Source organism: Ciona intestinalis, chromosome 14, assembly GCF_000224145.3.
Source record: "Ciona intestinalis chromosome 14, KH, whole genome shotgun sequence".
In the NCBI taxonomy this organism is placed as follows: domain Eukaryota; kingdom Metazoa; phylum Chordata; class Ascidiacea; order Phlebobranchia; family Cionidae; genus Ciona; species Ciona intestinalis.
The window spans coordinates 4,502,108-4,525,068 of record NC_020179.2 but is presented as its reverse complement, the minus strand read 5'-3'; the positions used below and the strand labels follow the sequence as shown (position 1 = coordinate 4,525,068).

Below are 22,961 nucleotides of genomic sequence, written 5' to 3'. Positions count from 1 at the left end.
GGTGTCCGTCTTCCTCCACCCTACTAAATATACTTATATGACTCTATAACTCACCGCATCGGTTTGCGATACATGTTCGGCATTCTAACGGCGTCATATGGACCAATGACATTCCTCGCAGAAGGTTCAGGCAATTGTCGTTTAAAACACAAGCTCGAGTGCAGGTCGCGTTTTTGTTGTTTGATAGTTGAATTTCTCCGTCTGTAATTCATATACCTCATGTTTACTGTCGAGTTATAACATGAATTTTTCTTATACACCAGACACACATGGTGTATTCATACACCTCATGCTCACTGCCGAAGTATATAATGAATTTTTCTTATACACCAGACACACATGGTGTATTCATACACCTCATGCTCACTGTCGAGTTATAACATGGGTGTATTCTTATACACCAGACACACATGGTGTATTCATACACCTCATGCTCACTGCCGAGTTATAACATGGGTGTCTTCTTATACACCAGACACACATGGTGTATTCATACACCTCATGCTTACTGTCGAGTTGTAACATGGGTGACTTTTTATACACCAGACACACATGGTGTATTCATACACCTCATGATCACTGTCCAATTATAACATGGGTGTCTTCTTATACACCAGACACACATGATGTATTCATACACCTCATGCTCCCTGTCTATAGTTACAACATGGATGTATTCTGTACTTAAACAAATTCTTCAACTCACAACAGCACAATATTCAAGCAACGCTAACTTACATGACAAGGCAAAAGAAATCGCCAAAACTACAACCCAATGCATTTCGCTTTCCAACAAAACGTATCCGAATGCTTCTGTTTTATTCGAGTAGAATGAGGAATAACGCGTCGATCATTCAACGTCAGTATACCGAGTTTCCTGCTGTCATTTCTGTTCAGTTAATCTTAAACAGTTTCTACTTGGGTACGATTCCCATTCATATAGAGCCCCTTATAAAACACTTAAAAACTACATTCAGTGCTAAATTTGTGAAAAAAATGTGGTGCCAAAAAGCCAGGGTTTTATTTATTTCATTGCGACCCAAATAAGTTGCTCACGTACCATCTGGAAAACCTTCATGTTCCACAAATGGTACGCCCACCATATGTTGGGAACCACTGCTCTATTTAACGAACATATTCTTTCTTGAAAATGTATGGTTTTAAAAAGAACGAAGAATCAAAACCTCCATTAAGCCATACAGAGAGTCGTGCGAATTATACCATGGATACTGAAGTGATTCATAATATTATGTTTATACAACCACAACCCTGGTATTTTTGTTTTAATCAAATCGCAAAAAATCAGAAATGTGCTACGTAACAGGTTGTCCGAAATTCGCAAGCACGAGGTCTATGAAACTGAACATGCGTGTTATAACGGCTAATCGTTGCCCCTCGGCGCCAGGATAAATAAGTTTCATATACTTGGTCACTTGCAAGCTGACACGAGATGTATGAAACACCCATGTTATATAATGGCTATCGTTGTTCCGATAAATAAGCCATAGTAGGGTGGGGTAAGATGGGACGCCTTTAGCACATAATAACTAAACATCCTGATCGTGTTTTAAACAATTAACATTAATCTGTGAGAGTCGTGAGGATATAGTTTTATAATTCTTTGAATGTTCTTTGTTTACTACTATATATTGGACGAGAAAATAGAGTTAAAGGGTGTCCCATCTTCCCCCACCGTACTGTATATACATTCACTACATTGAATTTATTGCATGCAGTGGTTGTGTACTCGCTACACAATTCACATGCTTCTCGAGTCGTTTTAATTACACAGATTACGTTAAAACCCTTACATAATGCATATATTTGTAAACAGTAGGTAATTATCCTTGCAACCATGTATGCAATTACTGCAAACATCAATTATATGAAACCCTAATGCCAAGGTAACGTCCCGAGCTATCTATACGTCGCGTATACGTGGCCAGTTAGAAGCATATTGGAAACAGAATGTACGTAAAGATATTTGCAGAGTTTGTGGACACGAACGTTGTATAAACGTTTAGTTGGTTTAGTGTTCTGTAATTTAGGTTTAACAATTGAACTTTTTATCTATGATGCCTTTCTATACATTTTTAACCATTTTTTGTTGTATCGTAGAATGTTATTTTAAGAAAAGACAGGATTTAGCGACAAAACAACAGTTGTTATAACACGCTTAGAGTTAAAACATATTTACATTTAGTTGGAAGAAAATAAGCGTGGTCGCTACACCTAGCGGACAAACGAGCCATTTATTTTAATTAAGTTAAACTTAATTAAGTTCAAAGATAACAAAAATATATTCAGTTGTTTTATATTTTAGTATAAAATATATATGTAGCCCATTTGGATATAAATTTAGGTAATGTTTCAATACGTTTAATCCGCTTTATCTTTTATTGCAGTTAATTTGGAGATCGCGGTTAATCCCGGTTAGCGCTGTTGCTGCTGTATCGTAATGATCGCCATTACGAAACTATGCGTGTTTTTAACACTTTGCATTCAGTTTAATATTGCACAGAATACAGGTATATGCTAAAAATGAAATACAGTACGATAAATCTCATATTTCACGAACGTGATTCGAATAATTACCAACGCTCTTTTAGAGCCGTGAGGATACGGTAGTATAGTTTGTAAATATTCTTTGTTTACCACCAAAAGAGAATGAAACATGTCACATCTTAACCCAACCTACCACATATTTTCCTTTTACAATTATCATCACCAGTCAACTATTCGAAATACAGTAGGGACGGGAAGATGGGACACTTTTTCCATTCAATTTTCTCGTACCATTTGGTAGTAAACAAAGAACATTCAAAGAATTATAAAACTATATCCCCGCAACTCCCATAGACCGTTGTTAATTGTTTAAAACATGATCAGGATATTTGGATATTATGTGCTAGAGATGTCCCATCACCCCCCACCCTACTTATAATTTTTATTTCATCCTTGACGTAATTAACAGGCTCGTGTACTTTGTTACCATCAGCGAAAGTTGACTGTGGTTGGAGAGGCATCCGCGGTCCAACATGCGTCGCTATTGGTTGCTGTTATGAACGAAGCAACCAAAGAGGAATCCCGTGGTGTTTCTATAAGCAAGGTAACGGGATGTACTTACTATAGTAGGGTGGGGGAAGACGGGACACCTTTAGCACGGAATATCTTAATACCCTGATCGTGTTTTATACAATTAACAACGGTCTATGGGAGTCGTGAGACTACGGTTTTTATAATTCTTTGAATGTTCTTTGTTTACTACCGAATGCGACGAGAAAATAGAATAAAAAGATGTCTCATCTTCCCCACTCTACTATATTTTTCGTCCCGTGCCCGCTTATGAGTTACTATGTGTGCATTAAATTGCCACGTATCTAACTTTGTCGGTAATTGTTTGTGGATATTTTACCTCGATATTCGGAAATAGTGGCCACGTTTTATTTTTTTTCGTGTATATGTTTTGGCGCGTACTAACGGCTGTCACGTTTTGGATTTAGTAGCAGCCCTGTTTTCTTTTATAAATCCATGTGTACCTGTATATTACAGATACCCCAATTGAAGAACAAATACCTAAACTAAGTCCACTCGATGCGAATCTAATGCAACATGGTGAGTAAATTATATAGTAGGGTGGGAGAACATGGGACACCTTTGGCACATAATATCCAAATATCGTGATCGTGTTTTAAACCATTAACAACGGTCTACGGGATTCGTGGGAATTGATGGCCTATTGATTACTACGAAATGGATCAAGAAAATAAGATAAAAATGTTTCCCATCTCCTCCCAACGTACTATATCAACATAACTTTTCAAAACGTTTTGAAGTCGTTATAAATAACTTACATTGCATAATTTCCAGGTTCTCCCCAATGCCGCACGGTCGAATATACACGCAGAGAACGCTGCGGAACTCCCAACCAATCACAAATCGGATGCGAGTCACGTGGTTGCTGCTACGACACGTCACAGACGAACTATTATTGGTGTTTTTACCCTTTAGATTATTTCAATGTGAACGGTAAAGGTAATTAACAAATTAACGTTTAAATAATGTAACATACACTTTTACAACCTATAAATACACCATGTGGTTCTGGTGTATAGGAAGACACCCATGTTATAACTCGACAGTGAGCATGAAGTGTATGAATACACCGTGTGTGTCCGGTGTATAAAAAGACACCCATGTTATAACTCGACAGTGAGCATGAGGTGTATGAATACACCGTGTGTGTGTGGTGTATAGGAAGACACCCATGTTATAACTCGACAGTGAGCATAAAGTGTATGAATACACCATGTGTGTCTGGTGTATAAGGAGACACTAACGCTATAACTTAAACATACTCTGTTTAACGGCACACTACACAGATGTCACAACATTCACTGGTTTTTCATACCTTTCCCAACTTTGGATTAATTCTATTTTCACATCTATTCAATCACTGATGACATCACAATTATGGTGGGGGAGGATTGAATATCAAATCTTGCTTGGGCTGCGTTACAATGTGCCTAATGTTCAAACAGTTACAGGTGACTGCTTGTAGCAAATATATTTTCATATCCACACATTGCAAGAGCTCCAGTAATCTGACTGCGGGCATGGGAGTGGCAACCATGGATAAGTCACTCAAGTTCCCACCCACAAGTATATAAATGACCAAACCAACCAAAAGTCATATCTGCTTATCCACACACTGCAATAGCTACTTATCCACACACTGCAATAGCTTCACAAACTCGACTGTTAGTTAATGTAAGAACATTTGTTTGCTCTTATCACTACATAACCACACTGTTGTGTATTCATATTTATTTACAGTCACAAACATTGACAACAACTTGGCCATCAGTTACAATATAACTGTTGTATCTCCAACCAACACCAATATAACAACATCGAGCTTAAGGAACAGTTTCTCATCTGCTATGGCTCGGGAAAACCTTCGTGTGTTCAATTATAAGATGTTTATGGATGCCCCACCTAATATTACAGGTAAGATGCAGTTTCATCTTTAAGAGCTTCTTATCAGGTGTTTATTCTATATGAGTGAGATCCCACACCAGGGCATGCTATGAAATCTGGCTTTTGCTCAGAGTTGGCCCATTATCCAAACACCCGACTGCTACAACCCAATAGAGATCACTCTGAAAGGGCCATAAATCGTGAAAGGTTGAGAAGTTATTGATATAAATATATGTTTTCTACAGAATCTGCCACCTGTGTTGATAGTTGCCACCCCTTAGCCACATGCAAAGGTATAGAATGTCAATGTTTTGCTGGCTATGAAGGAGATGGTGTAACATCATGTGTGGACATTGATGAATGCTCAAACCCACAGCCCAACTGTACTTCATGTATTAACACACAAGGTACTTGGCTTATATGAAAGAGGTTACATACATGAAAATATTCACCAACAAAGTGACATACTTAGTAACTCATAAGCGGGTACGAGGTGTATAAAACAGAACACATGTGTTAAAGCAAGCGTTGTTGCCCCGCCATGCGATGATAAACAAGTTACACTCACTCATTCATTTATAATGAAATCAATGTCTAAATTGTCAACCATGTTTTATTTTGACATCTTCTTATATTTCATCTACAATTCTACAGGCAGTTACAACTGCGGGTGTGATACTGGTTACATCTTAAACAATGGGGTTTGTGACGATATAAACGAATGCACCGACAACAATCACACTTGTGGTGGGTTATCTACATGTTTGAACCAGCCAGGGCGGTACTCGTGCCTATGCCCTTCTGGTTACGATCTGGTTTTAGATGCAGGGGAATATCTATGCGAGGATATCAATGATTGCATGCAAGGTGAGCAACTAATTTATCTAAACTTCTGGACTGTGTCCACTAATTGGTAATTCACTATCACAACATAAATGGTACACGTTTCATACTAGACACAGAAAAACTATTGGTAAAACCAAAAGTACACTTAGCTTAATGGTATAACCAAAAATGTGTTTAGCTTACATTCCAGGTCTTTTGACTTGCCACATTAGAGGACTAATTCTTTATGGGAAAGACATAGAACCTGGGATTTAGATCACAGTTGGTCCATTACGAAATGCTTACAAATACAATAGATTAATCAATTCTAAATGCAATACCTTTATATTTTATTTGCAATGTATAGTAGGGTTGGGGAAGATGGGACACCTTTTAATTATTTTTTCTCGTCACATTTTGTAGTAAACAAAGAAAACTCAAATAATTATAAAACCGTATCCTCACAACTTTTATAGATCGTTGTTAATTGTTTAAAACATGATCAGGATATTTAGATGTGCCAAAATGTCTCATCTTCCCCCACCCTAGTATATGTGTAGAGCATCAAGGGTTTGAGTTCAAATACCAGGCAAGTTAGTTAATAATGTTTTTATTGATAGGTTTAAACAAATGTGAAGATCCAAGTGAGTGCGTCAATGTACCTGGTTCATATGCTTGTGTGTGTCCATTGGGATTTATACAAGATACTATGACATCACCATGCATTGATATTGATGAGTGTGATGTCACTAATGGAACTTTATGTCCGAACAATGCTGATTGTGTGAACACAATGGGGTCGTTCATGTGCGACTGTGGGATGGGTTTTAAAGGCAATGGGTTGAATGGATGTGAAGATATTGATGAATGCACCAACACTGGTGTGTGTGAAGAGTATGCCACATGCAACAATACATATGGTAGCTACCTATGTGGGTGCGGGGTTGGCTTCTATAAAGTGGGGGAGGATTGTGTAGATCTGGAAGAATGCGAGGTTAGTGGATTGCTTGCTTCTATTTCTATATGTCTATGGGTAAGGGTGGGGTGGAGTGTTATTTTTTCTATTATATATGAGTGAGGTCCCAAATTATAAATAGACTGTTTACCTGTTTGAATTTTAAGTGACTACGGGTGAGGCCTAAGTAAGGTCTTTAGGTAAGATACAGCAGCAGACCAGAGATTTGTCGTATAGTTGGCTTGTATTTCTAAGGTTTAAATTCTTGCGCAACCACCGAAACAGGCTGGGTTAAGTTAAAATTTTATTGAACTTCTGTAACTGTGTTTAAATCCATCGCTTTATTTTAAAGTAATAGTTTAATACTGTTTACAATCTTTGTGTGTTCTATTTAAATAAGAGACTGAGGATGTCATTTAGGCAAAATATATATCTTTTTATACAATTGGTTGGACTAGATTTTTGTTTTGTTTTTGTAGCACCGGATCCCTAATCTTTATGTAAGTTTCTTTTTGTTTTTTTTACAGGAGGGTTTACATAATTGCAGTGGAAACACAAGTTGTATCAACACAGTCGGTTCGTTTATTTGTTGGTGTCCTTATGGTTATAATATGGATGGTTCCTCATGTACTAACAACCAATCAGAAAGCACCATGTGTGATCCTTTATTTGGTGAACAATGGAATAATTCAGCTGTGTTATGTCATGATGATGCAGAATGTGTTTATGACATCATAGAGATGGTATATACATGCAAATGTGAAGATGGCTACATTGGTAACGGAACTTGGTGCGTTGATGACGATGAATGCAACAACAACATGCATGCTTGCCAAGTATACGCTGAATGTGAGAATGAAGAGGTAAGATTTAAAGATTATGTATAAAAGAATGATGGTTTGGTCAGTTTTAGTACAATTGGTACAGCCCATAAATATAGGGTATCAAAGTTCCATACATGGTAACTTGTAAGCGGGCACAAGGTGTATGAACACCCGTGTTATAACGACTGTCATTGCCCCGCCATGCGAAGACAAACAAGTTACATACGTGTAAGCGGACAAGAGTTGTATGAAACAGAACGCCTGTGTTATAATGACTATCGTTGGCTGCCATGCAAGAATAAATAAGTTACATTTATTTATTGCCTTTAAATTACCTAAGTTTTTACCCACCAGGGTGGTTATGATTGTGAATGCATGGATGGATACAAGGGTGATGGTTATACTTGTGAGGACATAAATGAATGTGAAGCAATGATGGGAATCTGCCAACCTAACACTCGGTGCAGGAACTTGGTTGGAAATTATTCGTGTCCTTGTGTTGAGGGTTATGTAGAAGTTGGGGGTGAATGTCAAGGTAGGGAAGTGTTTATGCTGTTTATTATGATATTGGGTGATTAGTTGCCATTAGTTGAAGTAATGCGGCAATAGACCCTTGTATGAAACGATGAAGTGTATGATTACATCATGTGTGTCTGGTGTATAAGAAGATACCCATGTTATACCTCGACAGTGGGCATGAGGTATATGAATACACCATGTGTGTCTAGTGTATAAAAAGACACCCATGTTATAACTTGACAGTGAGCATGAGGTGAATAAACCCCTTATGTATGTCTGGTGTATAAGAAGACACCCATGTTATACCTCGACAGTGGGCATGAGGTATATGAATACACCATGTGTGTCTAGTGTATAAGAAGACACCCATGTTATACATCCAACTATATATATGACAGCGTATTATATTTTCAGCTCAACTACTAATGAGAGGCACCGTATTACTGAATCCTGCATTCACATTCACACAAAGCCTGGCCAATCCAGACAGCCCAGAATTCCAAGACCTTGCTTTAAGTCTTGAGATAAAACTTGCTGAGCTATATGATGTCATACAGGGCATTGTGACCAAAGTTGCTGTGGTTGGATTTATGAATGGGAGTGTTATAGTGGACCATGTTATATATATCATTGGGGAAACCAACATTACAGTAGACCAGTTCAATGCTTCTATGAACACTGCGATAAATGATGGAAGAACTGACTTCGTTTCTCAAGGATTTTTGAAGCTTGAAATCATAGAAGCTGATGATGTGAGGGCTTTGCTTAATAAGAACAAAAGTCTGGAAATCATACCTGGTGTAATGGGGGATTCTAAAGTGGAGTATATGAGAAAAAGATTCAAGTCATATACAATCATAAATCCCAATGTTACGAGGTGGTATAGTAAAAGGTACAATGATACATTGAACGTAACAGAATCTGCTGCTATGGAATTATATTCAAAGCTGGAAAGAGACTTGTATAATGGATATTCATACAGATTCCCTTATGTTGATGATGTCACAGTGCACAGTGTGACATCATTGAACCAACATATGGTGGATTTAAATGAAGTCAATATGAGTCGTAACGGAAGTTCAAGGTTTGTGTATGTAGGTATGGTGGAGTTGAAGCCAAATGTGGGGTTTGTTTCACTGACGGAATATAAATCCCTAGTTATCTCAGTACAAGGAAGATTGAGAGATGGTTATATGTTTGCATTGAAGCGTTTGAGAGAAGCGGGAAAAAGTGGGGAAGAAGGCACAAAGAAAAAAGAGAAAAAGGAGGTTGAAAAAGATGATGATGATGAATATGAAAAGAAAAAAGCTGAAAAAGAGAACCAAAACAAAGAAGGGGATAATTCGAGAAAAAGGGAAGAAGATAAAAAGAGATCAGAAGAAAAAGGCCCAAAAGAAGATGAGGAAGATATGCTTGATGTGTTCGTTCAAGTGTTAAGTATTGAACTAAAGAATCAATCCATGGGTGTCAACTCAACATTAACAGTGCATCATATAGTTCTAGTGGATCTGCCAGGCTTGGAGACTAACTGTGAACTTAATGCAACAAATATGAATTATAGTTACAATGTTGGTAATGACACTGGTTGCTCAAAACTTAACAATAGCGAATTACAAATGGAGAAGTTCAATCCATCTGTCTTGGTGCTAAGTTTTGTTACATGGTACCTTGGTAAAGATGATAATATGTTCAATGGTGTCCCAGTGTTTAAACCATTGTCACTTCCACCTCCAGTTGAGAGTATAATGATCCCGGGACCATCTGATGATGATGTCATTGACCTTAGAACGCCACTACTAGTTGCGGAACATACTGTGGAAATACTGGGACCGGAGAAATATTTGGAATCGATTGACGAAGGAAAACTGTCCCGGAGTTTACAAGAATATGTCGCTACTAATCAGTCATTAAACGTTGGGTATATAGACACCCCTGTTTATATTGGAATAGTAGATTCCTATGAAATGTCAGAAGAAAATGAAGAACCAGAAGAAATGTATGAAAAGTTTGAGTATAAAGCTCATGTGTTAGTGTATATATTACCTTCTGCCAATACAGTTGAAGAATTTAACCTTGGAAAGCTTGGTTACAAAGTTTTGGTTCAAACCTTCATTGCAAATGTGAAAAAAGTATATGAGGAGCTGTTTAGTGATGATTATCCAACTGTAAAAGTTGATCAGCCTTATACTGTTGTGCGTAAAGTGTCTGCAATGGTTGGTGAGGTACGGAGACCAACACAAGATGAAATACTAATGATGAATATAACAAAGTTGAGTTATAACATGAGTTGGGTTGTGGAGCATAAGGTTAAACTTGCAGGTGTTGGTTTGGTGGGTTGGAATGCTGGAAATATTAGTACTGCCTTCAATAAAGCTGTTATGGTAACCCCATTTGTTGGGTTGAAAGTGGATTCGGATTTATGGAACATTTCTATTGAAATCGCTGAAAGAAATGATGAGTTTTATGAAGAAGGTTGGATGGGGTGTCATTCAACTAAAGGTGCTGTGCTCAACTTTACAATGGAAGCCCAGGATGCCATGAGTTGTGGTGATCTACATATCTGCTTTGAGGAAGTCTACAACAGCTCAATGTATGGCTGTCAGTGCAAGTATGGCTATGTTGGGAATGGCAGTTTCTGCTATGATGAAAATGAATGCGAAACTGACACACATGGTTGCCATGCGTTTGCTGAATGTGAGAATGAGGAGGTAAGCCTTTGTATAAAAAGGAATTTTAGGGCAGTTTTTAATACAAATAATACAGTCTATATGCATACAAATATTCTTTCTACTGCTTATTTGGTATGAAAAAAACGTAGTGTATTTATGACGTTTTGTCTGCCATTTAACAAGGCTTTATTAGGAAAATCATTTTTTTAATTAACAAAAAAACATATACACACATACACAGTATGGGCTTTTATATAACAGTACATGCTTTTATATTTTACTACATGGTGTGTAATATTATTGTGGCTTAAAACACCAAAATTACATTTGTGGTAACTTGTAACCAGAATCTAAAACAAAGTTATTGAAGAATAATTAAGTTCCAACCATTTTCCATCAACTTTAAACTAAAACTTTTATTTCACCAGGGTGGTTATGATTGTGAATGCATGGATGGATACAAGGGTGATGGTTATACTTGTGAGGATATAAACGAATGTGATAATAACACATGTCCTCCCAATGCTACATGTATGAACACAATGGGAGGATTCAAATGCATATGTGGTGAGGTGGGAAGTGAGGCCAGTTGTACAGGTAATATGACAGGTAGTTGAAACCAAGGTTGGATTACAAACATAAGTTATGTGACCCTGATTTAAACTTAATTAATTTCAGTTTTATTTTGGTATGCATCTTGTAAAATAGCTAGGCTCACCAACAGCAGGATTAAAAAACCCACAGTTCTTTTAACCTCTTGCGTTGTTTATTTATACCCATTTTAACACCTGTCATTTAGTAGTAATTTCTCTTTGTTGCCTAAACCAATACAAACTTACATTTCTTACGATATATGTAGTAACAATGGGGTAATGCAAATGTGCCAACTCTAGTCTGTATATTTACTTACTTCTCTATTCTCTTGTCTCTTATAATACACAACAGAAAGTTTACATTACCTTTGACATTGTATTTCCAGAGACCTCTTATTTCTATGGGATGATCGAACTTAATTCAACATTCAAATTCAACAACAAATTATTGAACACAAGCTCTTCTGACTTTACTGACATGGCGCAGTTTATTGGGGACGAACTTTCAACTTATTTTGGTCAAAACACCGGCTTTAATATGACGGCTACTGTGTTTGGATTTATGAATGGAAGTGAACTCATAACAGCTCAGTATGTTGTGGATATAGAAGGTCAAGGTCATAAGATTGTGAGTACAGGCATGTTACTAAGTTCCTTCTTTGCTTCAATGTCTATGAGGAATCTATCCCGAGATGGTTTCACTTTTGGAGGTTTTCCATTCAAGTTGAAGAGGATTGGATGGGTAGATGTGAGGATGTTGCTCCCTAAGGAGGACTCATATGATAAAGAAGAAGATGTGTTTAAAATCAAGTTCTCTTCCTACATACAGTTAAACACTGCATTATCTCAAAGATATAATAAGCTTGGAGGGAATATTCTTAAGGAAGATTCACCAGCTTTCAAAGAGCTAGCTGGTAAATTGAAACGGGATCTTTTTAAAACATACTCGTTTAAAATTCCAATGGTTAAAGATATAGAAGTAGAAAAAATTGTACCAGAGGCAGATATTACTTTGGATCTGAATGATTCAAACTTGTTTAACAGTTCAAGGGCTTTGGTTTTCAAAGGGAAAGTTTTCTTATCTGGGAATGTGAGCCTTGGATCTATAAGTGAAGTTAATATGATAAAGTTGAGAACTTCAGTGGAATCAGAACTTGGAAGAGCTTTCATGCCAAGGTTAGGAAATAAGGGAGTGAACAACAGTGTTGGAAGATCTGAGAAGAAAGAAGACAGAAATGGGAGTTATAACATTGGGAATGGCACTTACATGTACATGAGAGGTGACTATGATGGTGGGGATGATATTGTAAGTGTGAGTGTTACTGAGATAAGAGAGGCAACATTGCTTGAAAGAAGATATCCTGAAAACATGGTCAATTCGAACATAACTGCCGAATATGTTGTTGTTATTCTATTACCAAAAACACCACAATGCAAAGACATGAAGTATGGGGAGATGAATATGAAATGGGAATGTAATGAAAGAATGAATCTGATTTGGAATCTTCATAATCTTGATGGAACTAACCTAACGGAAAGTTTTAAAATTTCCTCCGTGCTTGGAGCATTTGAACATGATGGTGTATTCGGTGGATTTCCCTATGATGTCATGAAAGTGACCTCACCAATGCCAAGAAAAGTTTATTTGAATAGAGCTGCAAAGATTGGGAGTTCTACTATGGGTGGGCCATTAATGGTGTCGTATAACGTTTATTTATCATCAAAAGTCATGCCTGATGTTGCAGTGAATGAAGCTTACTTGGTTGCAAAGTTTTTAGAAGCAATTACAGATCCTGCATTGAATGTTTCAACTTTTGCTTTCAAAAGGTTCCCAGTTGGTATTACTATTAAGAAGTCAAACTATAGAGCTGTGTACAATAACTCCAACTGGACCATGGACACTACATCATTAGAGTTTGATGTATGGAGTCAATTGCTTTCAATGCTGGCCAAATACAATGTCACATTGCCTCCTTCAATTACCAGTGCTGCACAAATACCGACAAGTGCATCATCAGTGCTTGAGCTAGATAGAGCATTGGCAACACTGGTGGACCTACGTGGTCTGGATCTACCAGATGCAATTGATTCAGTATTGAACATATATGCACTACCACAACCCACCAAGTCCATTCTATCAGCTATTCTAAGCACACCAGGTCAATTAGAGGTGTTTGGTATGAAACCAAGTGTTGTAGAAATTGTTAAAACTGCTTTGTTTTTTTGAGTAGCCTATAATTTATTGTTTGTATAATATTCTTACTTAGAGCTGTGGGTCGGTTGGGAAATGTATACGTCATAACTGAAGGATAATGGGTTCACAACATATAGTCAGTAAAATACTGTTATTAAACCAATGTCTAAACCAGGGGGTAATAATATCAAGTCCTGATGCTGCTACCATTGTGAACGTATTTGTTCTTGTGCAAGACCTAAACAACGGTCATTGCACCAACCACTGATTGTTGACATTTCATTTGTCTTATTTCCTCCCCGTCAAATAAAAACTACTCAACCGCGAAGAACGTTATTGTCATGTGCCTGTGACGTAATAAACCTCATAGTTGTAAACAATGTTTACCGATGCAACGTCGAGACGGAGATTCCTCGTTCTGCAACCGTGTACATTAAAATAGTTTTTCATCTCGTAACTATACATACTTTTTACAGCGTTAATAGCTGTAGCTTTATAATGCATTGCGTATTTGTGTTATTGGTTCTGGTGTCAGTTAACTACAAAGTATCGGCGATCCCACTTCATGCTTCTTGTTCCATTCAATGGGAGTTCCCGTCAACAGTATGTGATGATGTCCGAACCAAGCTAGTCAACCAAATCAAAACATGGTCGGGCAAATGTACACATAGCGGAGAAAAATGCCTTTATAAATTGATTAGGAACGATGATCTAAAAGTTACTGCAACCCATACGACCCCAGTTAAGAATTATGTGGATAGTTTGACTTTTACATTTCGCACGTCGCAAAAAATACGTTTCGCCGACGATTCTACGTGGTGTGTAATGAAAGGTTACTCAAGGTCAAATACGTGGTACGCTGTGCTGGATCACGGAACAAACTATTGCAATCTACATAACTTGATCACTGGTAGCGGGCTTAACAATACAAAAGGATACGAGGAGAACACAAACGACAGCATATGCACTCAATACACATCCGCAGACTGCACGAAATATTGAAATGTTAATATTATGTTGTTATTTGCAAATAAAATGAAAGTTTGAAAATTTCTTTTCGTGTAAACTTTTACTGACTGTTTAGTATGCTGCATTGCACGTGACATTGTCTTGTGAACTGCAAATAAAATATTGATGCAATAAAAAAATGTTGGTAACCAAAACAGTTATTTTTAAGCTATAAATATAATGTCTCTATCGATTTGACTCAGCGTAGGGTATTTCCCATTGGAAAAATATGGCGCGAATTTTGCAAATAATTTAAGTTGTTTTGTTGTTAAAATATTCAATAAAAGTCGTGAAAGTATGCCAAGGAAGCGAAAAAGTGACGAAATTGAAGCGAAGGCCACAATTTCAAAGAAACAGAAGAACGTAGAACAAGATACGGGAAGCGAAAAAGAGCGAATCGAAAAGTTGTACGGAATTTCGTTTTCGAGAGATTTTTTCGCGTTTTGGAAATTCTGCGTGGAGTTAAAACCGGAAAACCCTTTAAGTATGTATGACGTAACATTACTATATTGTATCGTGTTAATTTTTGGTTGGTACGTGCTGTTTTATATGCTTTGTTCAAATTGCCAGCTGTTTATTCTATTCACATTGAATATGCTTGCTGGTTGAAGCTAGGGTTGATATATTACCCCAACGGCCCAACATTGCATTCTATTCTATATGGGTGAGATCCTACAGTGAGGCACGTCAAGGTATCTGAGATTTAAACCAGAGTTCTATTTTATGTGGGTGAGGTTCTATACCGAGGCATAAACCTATGGTCAAATAAGGAGTTAAAGTTATAGCTTATGATTATGTCGTGAGCAGATCTTAATTTTAAATATTACAGACAGTTTACTTTGCATCGGTTTGAAACTGGTCGGACCTTTCTACTATCTTCACCAACAACACAAGCAAGATGATTCCAAACCGCCAGAATTCTACCATATGAAGTGGAGACATTACTATGATACCCCTGAGTTACTTACTGTTGTAACTTCAGTTGTAAACAAAGGTTTCCACATCGGATATTTTAAAGATGACCCACAGGAGGAGGAAAATGTGGTCGTTGCGAACTCGGGGAAAGATGGAGTTTATTCGGTTCTAGGAGATAATTTATTTGCAGCAGTGAAGTGAGTGGAAAGTCTCCTATTAATAGGCATAGTATATAATTTCCTCTTTGTTTAAAGCTTATTCTATTATACCAACGTAGTAGTAGAATGTGTCCATGTTGTTGGATTTTGGGACATTGAGGGTCTTTAACAGGAGTGTAAGAAAACATTAACTGACGCATATAGATACCTAGCTATATAGGATACATTACTTACCTGGTTTTGCCACCAGCCCTGTGACACCTTACCTTTACGTAATAATTTTTTCATAGTTAAATGAAAAAATTAGGTACTCAACCTACTCTGGTATACATAAGTGCCTCTGGTATACATTGTCTACCAGTACTTATCCACCCACTACAAAACCAACTTATATTCCAGCTCACAAATAGAAAGTTACCTCAAGAAATCAAACAAGAAAGCCAACAAAGACGAAACTAAAGTTGCAAAATCAATTCAAACTAAACTGAAACAACTAACGCAACAAGTGAGAGTTTTTTTTGTTAATTAAAAATTAGGAATATATGGCTGATAATTTGGTCAAACAGTGGTAGCAGCATCAAGCTTTGAACCCATTTTCTCCGGTTACAGGAGGAAAATATCAAAATAAGAATATGACACTTTCAGTAGTGAATGAGAGCTTTTCAAAATGCTATTATGGCACAGTGTTTGTGTTTTGTGTGTGTCCATGAAAAACTCTGTCATGCAAGGATAACTAAGTTGCATATATTCATAAAGAAATATAAAAAATAGAAAGACGAATATAAACTATACATAATACCTACACACACTGCTATATATTGTTCCTCATATTTATTCAGGAAGATTTTTCTCTCATCCCAAGGAGTGACAAAGTGAGACAACGCGAGAAGAAGGTTGTTGCTAAGACATTACAAAAAATTGGCATCGTGGTTCCAATATCTGGTGAAGATAAAGTTGGATACCGGCCTTTGCCTCACAGTAACCGTGAGTTGGTTCCGTTCAATATGCTTATGTTTAATGGGCCAACATTAGTCTAAATCTTAATTTCGCATGTTCCCCTAATATAATGTTGTGGTAATGGAACATGGCCCAAATCGCAGATCTCCTGCCATTCTAGGCTATAGAACCTGACCTGTAGCATGCCTTTCTGTAGGACCTCACCTATATAGAACACAATGCTGTGCCAATGGACCAACTCTGGCTTAAATCCTAGGTCCCATGGCATGCCTCACTGTAGGGCCTCACCCATATAGAATAGAATGTGCATATACAATGTTGGGGTAATAGGCCAACTCTGGTCTAAATCCCAGGTCCTTTGGCGCCTTCCTGTATGACCTCACTAAAGTAGATTACAACCATGAACCATTTACAGTGATATATTGACTTTCAAACATACTCATATATTCCAGCTGACTTGGTCAAGCTATTGAAGAAGATAACGGAAGCCAAAGATGATAAAGAAAGAATGTTGAGGTTTGATCCGATACAGGAGATGGTGACGTTTATACAGTTCGCTAATGATGAATGCGACTATGGTATGGGATTGGAACTTGGGGTGGATGTGTTTTGTAACGGATCAAGGTAGTGTAGCGTGAATTTTACTTGCTTTTTAAATACGATACATTCTTAGCGTACCTAGCAATCGGTATAACGCCTTGGATTTGGGTCCGAGTTGGCCCATTATCCCAACATTGTATTCTATGTGGGTGAGGTCCTAGAGAAAGGCATGCCATGGGACCTGGGATTTAGGCCTAAGTTGGCCAATTACCCCATAAATTTATGTAGATTCTATTCTATATGGGTAAGAGCATTTTTAACATTACCGTTTTCTTTTGCAAATAATCCTAATAAATTTCTATTGTATTCCCAGATACTTCAACAAGTTGGCTACTAACTTACTCACTATGGCGTACAAGCTTACCAAAAGAGACCTTTACGCCAGAATAATTGAAACTCATTTAAAAGATCGACGTTTAGAAAATATGGATAGAATGTAACACAAGGTGACTTCAGTAGTTGTCACAACTCTCAACTGTCTTATGTATTTTTTCACAAAGTTGTTTAGACTGATGCTTCTGCATTTAAACTTGTTCTACTTGCGTAGTTTTTCATTTGATATCAGCATCTTTTACTGTATTTATCACCATAATAACCTTGAATTGGTTGCACCACTTTCAACAGGTGCTTATATAAGTTAATCTGTATGACACATCATCTAAAGCTTTTCCTTCTTGTGCATCTTTATTTTTTGATTTCATACAGAATTCTTGTACCACTTATTAAAAAAAACTCTTCCAAAAATCCCCACTCATATTTCATTTACTTTTATTTTGTCTGATCAGTAAACTTTTATAATTCTTTAAAAACTCATGTACCACCTGGAAGACTATCATGTACCACAAGTGTTATACCTACCATAGGTTAGGAACCAATGCTATATGCATAAAGTGGTTTATTATACATCAAGTGGCAGTTTATTTCTCATACAACACAAGTTATAGTTTTACCGAACTATCCCAGCCAAAACAATAGCTAACTCGTATCCAAGTGAAGAGAAAGGTTCTTCTAATGGAGAATTTAATATTTGGAACTGATCTATATTTATAAAAGGTTTCCTGCGATCCTTTTGCAATTTTCTGTTTGTTTTTGAAACATCAGTGTCAAGTACCACGCCAAGCTGGATGTCTTGTTTAGTTACAACCCTGTTTAATGGCTCAATGTATACCAAGCTTGTAGGTTTCAAATGGACACTAAATTCTTCAATGTCACGTACAGCTTTTAGAATAGGTACATTTGGTTCAAATAGTTTTGATATATAGAGAACTTGAGATTGAGCTACAATGCATAAAGCATGGGAGATAGGCAGTGCAAAGTTTCGTGTACAAGTTACCACATCCTTTGTTTCATCTGGTTCCACTTTAGGTTTTGGTATTTTTAAAAGTGTGACGTCGCAAAGGATTTTTCTGCGGCCGTATTTTAATATCGCTGTTACAAAGCCCTCGTTTACACAGACGGGTGTGAATGCTGTTGCGAGCGCAGACACCCATGCTTTGAACAACTGATGCAGTTGTGAGAGGGATATTGAATACACGAGACACATCAGCTTATCTGGTAGGTTAAGTTGTAGCTTTGATAAAACCGCAACAAGTTGATCTTCAAAACTTAAACTCACATCAGGCAGATTTTGAAGGTAAGGTTTTGCTCTTGTTAGTTTATGCTGCAGGACGTCTCGTGTTAAAGCCCCAGTTATTTTAACCACTTGGTTGGGGTTCTTGAATAGTTTGTTGCATGATAGATACGGAGCTTCCACTGCTTGTTTTAACTCCATGTGTTCGATTGTTAGTTTGTTGACTTCAAGTTTCAGTTGCTCGTTCATAGACACAATATTATTAGCTGTAACATAGAAACATTATTAACATTAAAATAAGAGACTGATGATGCTAGTTTTTGGTGATATATATCTTATGGTACACCATTAGTTGGACTTGATTTTTGTTTGCTGCATATTTAGTAGCACTTGGTGTATTTTGTTATGATACAACGAGAACCGTCCAACAATATTAGTTCTTGATCCGGACCATTTCACATGAACTTTAAACTTATTGAACATGCAATCTTTCAGCCTAATAAAACTACATTGTAAAAATAGTATATGAAATACATAAATAAATATAACTTACTTATCCTCGCATGGTGGGGCAACGACAGTCGTTATAACACAGGTGTTCATACACCTCATGCCAGCTTATGAGTTACCATGTATGTTACTTTGTGGGTGATTATTTTTTTAAGTATGACTGATAATTTAGACAACCCATTAGTGACCACTGGGTTACAGTAATAGATGTCCAACATCATTATATTAGCACCTGAATTAAACACTAATTCTTCATATTGTTTGATCTCCCCTTCAATGTGTTTGGGATCGCTCTTTAGTTTTGTCCAATTGTCCAAGTTTGGAATCGTGTTCGGTTTTAATTCATGGGTTCGGTGAGTAACACCTGTAGGATAGTTGCAATGGTTCTCTTTATAATGGGTAAAGTACATTTATTCAACTCATGCTCACTGTTACAACATGAGTGTCTTCTTATAAACCAGACACACATGGTGTATTCATACACCTCATGCTCATTGTTGAGTTATAACATGGGTGTCTTCTTATACACCAGGCACACATGGTGTATTCATACACCTCATGCTCATTGTTGAGTTATAACATGGGTGTCTTCTTATACACCAGGCAAACATGGTGTATTCATACACCTCATGCTCACTGCCGAGTTATAACATGGGTGTCTTCTTATACACCAGGCAAACATGGTGTATTCATACACCTCATGCTCACTGTTGAGTTAAAACATGGGTGTCTTTTTATAAACCAGACACACATGGTGTATTCATACACCTCATGCTCACTGTCGAGTTATAACATGGGTGTCTTCTTATACTCCAGACACACATGGTGTATTCATACACCTCGTGTTCACTGTCAAGTTATAACATGGATGTCTTGTGTCTGTCTTAATATACATCAGCCAATTTACATTGCTTACCACATATCGTAACAGTTTTGTAATCCTCCGGTTTAAAGTGATTGGGACACACCAACGAAGTGGACTTTGGCTCCATTATTTTTGGTAATTTACGGGACTTATCCCGGGTTCCATATATTGCAGATATCCATTTTTGCTTTAATTCTTCGTCTTTAGGAAACGGAATACCTTCAAATGAAATCCCACACATATTGTTGCATGCCGGCACGTAACATTCTATTGACATTTTGCCTGAAATTTACTGCAAACGTTATAAAACGGGCAAAGCAGCGTATGTCTGCTTGGCGACTTGTGAATTACAAAGTATAGACGGTCGCTGGTAATATATATTCTAGGCCGTTTAAAAGCGGATTTTCAATGAATTGAGTGTCGAAGCGTGTATACAAACAATACCTGCTGATGCAAACTGCACAAAATCCGCAATATAACAATTTAATTGTAGGTATATTAAGAATAAAAAATCCTAAATTATTAGTTCGCGATTTCTATTTTACCGTCATGCTTTACTGGGTTCCGATAAAAATATGTTCCCACGGTTACAAGCCAAGCTTTTTCCCGGCGAAAAAAATAACTAAAAAGGTAATAAAAACACAGTTTTGTTGCATTTTACTTATAAATGCGTATGCTTGAGTTTAATATGTATATTTATATATGATAAGAAAGTCTAGAAGTTAAGATAGAACGCAAAAAACGAAATGTTAAACCAAAAAGAAGCAGTTTCAATACTGACTGCGTTCTCGCAAAATACCGCCGATTCAGCAGCAGTTTCACTAAAGTTGGCACGAGCTACTAAGTCTGAGCGAAAGAAACATATAAAAAACGAAGAAGCAACTGCAGAGAAGTTAATAAGTGCTGTGTTGGAGATATCAAGACATTGGAGGGGTTTTGCATGCAGGTATCATAGCTTTGTTGGCTGTTTATTATAATACGTGACTTTTAAGTAATAAAAAATATAATAAAAAAATTAGTAATAAAAAAGTAATAAAAAAACTAGCGTGAAAGTGCTTAATATGTGCTGTAACTAAGAAAAAGTAATACTGGATAATTCTATGCAAAGTACTATTATTTTCTGAAAATCACATAATTATACAAAATATTCTATTTGATATTATATGCTTGGTAGCAATATCAGCAAAATAAATCTATAATTGCTCTAATCTAACCAAATAATCACCATCCCCATTTTACAGGAAATTCCTTCGTGGTCTCTTCGTTAGTCACGATGATAAAATAAAAGAGAAACAGAAACCCCCCCAAGCCATAGAAATACAAAACTCATCGTCAGTTTTACTGGGCGTCGAACAGTCACAACAAAGTGTAAAAAATCTGAAACATGTTATTTTGATGTCAATTTATAATTAACTCATATAATTGTAACTAACTGTAATAACAACTGTTGTTAAAAATACTCTAAGAACGTAATCGTAACCGTTGTTTGCCTAATAATTAATAATTCCCATCTTAAAATAGGTTCTTTACTGTAGTTAAAAAGATAATTAAAAAATATATATTTTAGCTCTTTTAAATAATGTATTCAGTTACTTTATTATATTATTTCTTTAACATATATTATTTTTCAGGTTGATTCTGTTCATCCACCAAACACACCTGAGGTTCAAGGTATTTCTGTTTTTGTATAATAGGCAACAAACCTGGGGTGGCTGAAAGGCTGCCTTACCCCTAGAATATTTTTTCGCTGCATTAATGAGTAAACATTACTGCAACGAATAAATTAGACCTGTATCACAAGATTCTGCGAATACCTATTGATGCTTTTATAAAAGTCTTGCATTTTATCCACAATAAACAAGCATTTCATGATTTCTATGCAGAACCAACCCCAGAAAAAGTAAAGCCTCCAAAATGTCGGGTGATTTCAAACAAATCTGATGCAGCAAGCGTGATACAACGCTCGTGGAGAAGACACATTGTGAGTGTGTTGACTATTTTGGGCGCTTTGTTTAATATGTGTCACTGATATTTAGTGATATATATCATGTTTACCAGTGTTTTATGACGGGAGTACATTTTAACCATATCCTAACAAATAGTTACAGAATTATATAGCCGTATCTTCACCATTCTAAAAAAGTGTTGATAATCCATGTTATCGCACTATACTAACTACTATATACATTTGTATATTAACCTCTGTTGTTTTGTACAGTTTGATAAACACAATGACCCTTGGTATTGGTAATTGCTAACAAAGCGATGAGGAAATATGGTACATCATTTGCTTATGGTATCCCATCTTACAGAACTATATATTATGTGCTATTGTTATTCCATCTTAAATATCCATACGATCCCACCAGGACATGCAAGTGTTCCGATATTATCGCGACTTAATCAACTTTCGTGGCCATGGAGATCCAGCTCTAATGCTTAAATGCATCAACCCTAATGAATCAAAACTATTGGATTCGGCAGCTGGTGTTCATGTGAGGTTTAGGCTTGCTGGGGTGAGTTGTAGTACTTGTATGTGTGTGTTTCCTTTTTTAACATTGTATTTATTGTATACTAAAATTGTATTCACAATCTATTAAGGTCCAGCAGTAAAGGACCTGGGGTTTAAGCTAAGTTTGGCTCATCACCCAAACATTGTATATTTACATTTTATATGAGTAAAGTCCTGCAACAAGGCATACACTAGTGTATAAAGCATGACATCCTTTGTCTGTCATCTGTATTATGTAAGACCTCTGTCATCTGTATTATGTAAGAGTGAGTGTTACAACTCACAACTTCGCAAGTACCAAGCTGGA

The 22,961-nt window shown here is 36.8% G+C and overlaps 5 protein-coding genes and 1 non-coding gene across 6 annotated transcripts in view; 3 read left to right on the top strand and 3 right to left on the bottom strand.

Moving 5' to 3' along the window:
• LOC104266425 overlaps positions 1-922 on the bottom strand; it is a 2,878-nt gene extending 1,956 nt beyond the window's left edge. Inside the window, exons 1-2 of the mRNA XM_009862580.3 lie at positions 739-922; positions 55-201 (exon numbers count right to left, since the gene is read on the bottom strand). Coding sequence (XP_009860882.1) covers positions 55-201; positions 739-781 — 190 coding nt within the window. The 5' untranslated portion in view covers positions 782-922. The remainder of the gene's footprint in view (positions 1-54; positions 202-738) is intronic.
• Positions 923-2,403: 1,481 nt separating this feature from the next.
• LOC100183596 lies at positions 2,404-13,592 on the top strand. Its single transcript, XM_018814737.2, has 14 exons — positions 2,404-2,528; positions 2,975-3,109; positions 3,553-3,615; positions 3,871-4,035; positions 4,383-4,547; positions 4,837-5,010; positions 5,226-5,387; positions 5,635-5,847; positions 6,426-6,799; positions 7,288-7,623; positions 7,939-8,119; positions 8,518-10,811; positions 11,201-11,381; positions 11,752-13,592. The coding sequence occupies exons 1-14, from the start codon at positions 2,459-2,461 to the stop codon at positions 13,590-13,592; spliced, it is 6,354 nt and encodes a 2,117-aa protein (XP_018670282.1). The 5' UTR covers positions 2,404-2,458.
• A 1,180-nt stretch (positions 13,593-14,772) lies between these two features.
• Positions 14,773-17,941, top strand: LOC100175865 (histone PARylation factor 1). Its single transcript, XM_002126649.5, has 6 exons — positions 14,773-15,051; positions 15,397-15,679; positions 16,040-16,145; positions 16,480-16,624; positions 17,050-17,221; positions 17,511-17,941. Exons 1-6 carry the CDS (start codon positions 14,865-14,867, stop codon positions 17,635-17,637), a joined length of 1,020 nt encoding a protein of 339 aa, XP_002126685.1. The 5' UTR covers positions 14,773-14,864; the 3' UTR covers positions 17,638-17,941.
• Positions 17,942-18,076: 135 nt separating this feature from the next.
• On the bottom strand, positions 18,077-20,520 carry LOC100185213. The gene is made up of 3 exons (XM_002126533.4): positions 20,194-20,520; positions 19,510-19,641; positions 18,077-19,033 (listed from the first exon to the last, which is right to left on the bottom strand). The coding sequence occupies exons 1-3, from the start codon at positions 20,417-20,419 to the stop codon at positions 18,144-18,146; spliced, it is 1,248 nt and encodes a 415-aa protein (XP_002126569.1). The 5' UTR covers positions 20,420-20,520; the 3' UTR covers positions 18,077-18,143.
• Positions 20,521-20,757: 237 nt separating this feature from the next.
• Positions 20,758-22,961, top strand: part of LOC100175020 (uncharacterized protein C11orf65 homolog) — a 6,716-nt gene continuing 4,512 nt past the window's right edge. Inside the window, exons 1-5 of the mRNA XM_002126471.5 lie at positions 20,758-21,088; positions 21,384-21,510; positions 21,774-21,813; positions 22,026-22,123; positions 22,512-22,658. Coding sequence (XP_002126507.1) covers positions 20,889-21,088; positions 21,384-21,510; positions 21,774-21,813; positions 22,026-22,123; positions 22,512-22,658 — 612 coding nt within the window. The 5' untranslated portion in view covers positions 20,758-20,888. The remainder of the gene's footprint in view (positions 21,089-21,383; positions 21,511-21,773; positions 21,814-22,025; positions 22,124-22,511; positions 22,659-22,961) is intronic.
• mir4184 (microRNA 4184) lies at positions 22,477-22,549 on the bottom strand. Its single transcript, NR_034581.2, has one exon. It is a non-coding gene; the product is annotated as a microRNA 4184 (primary transcript).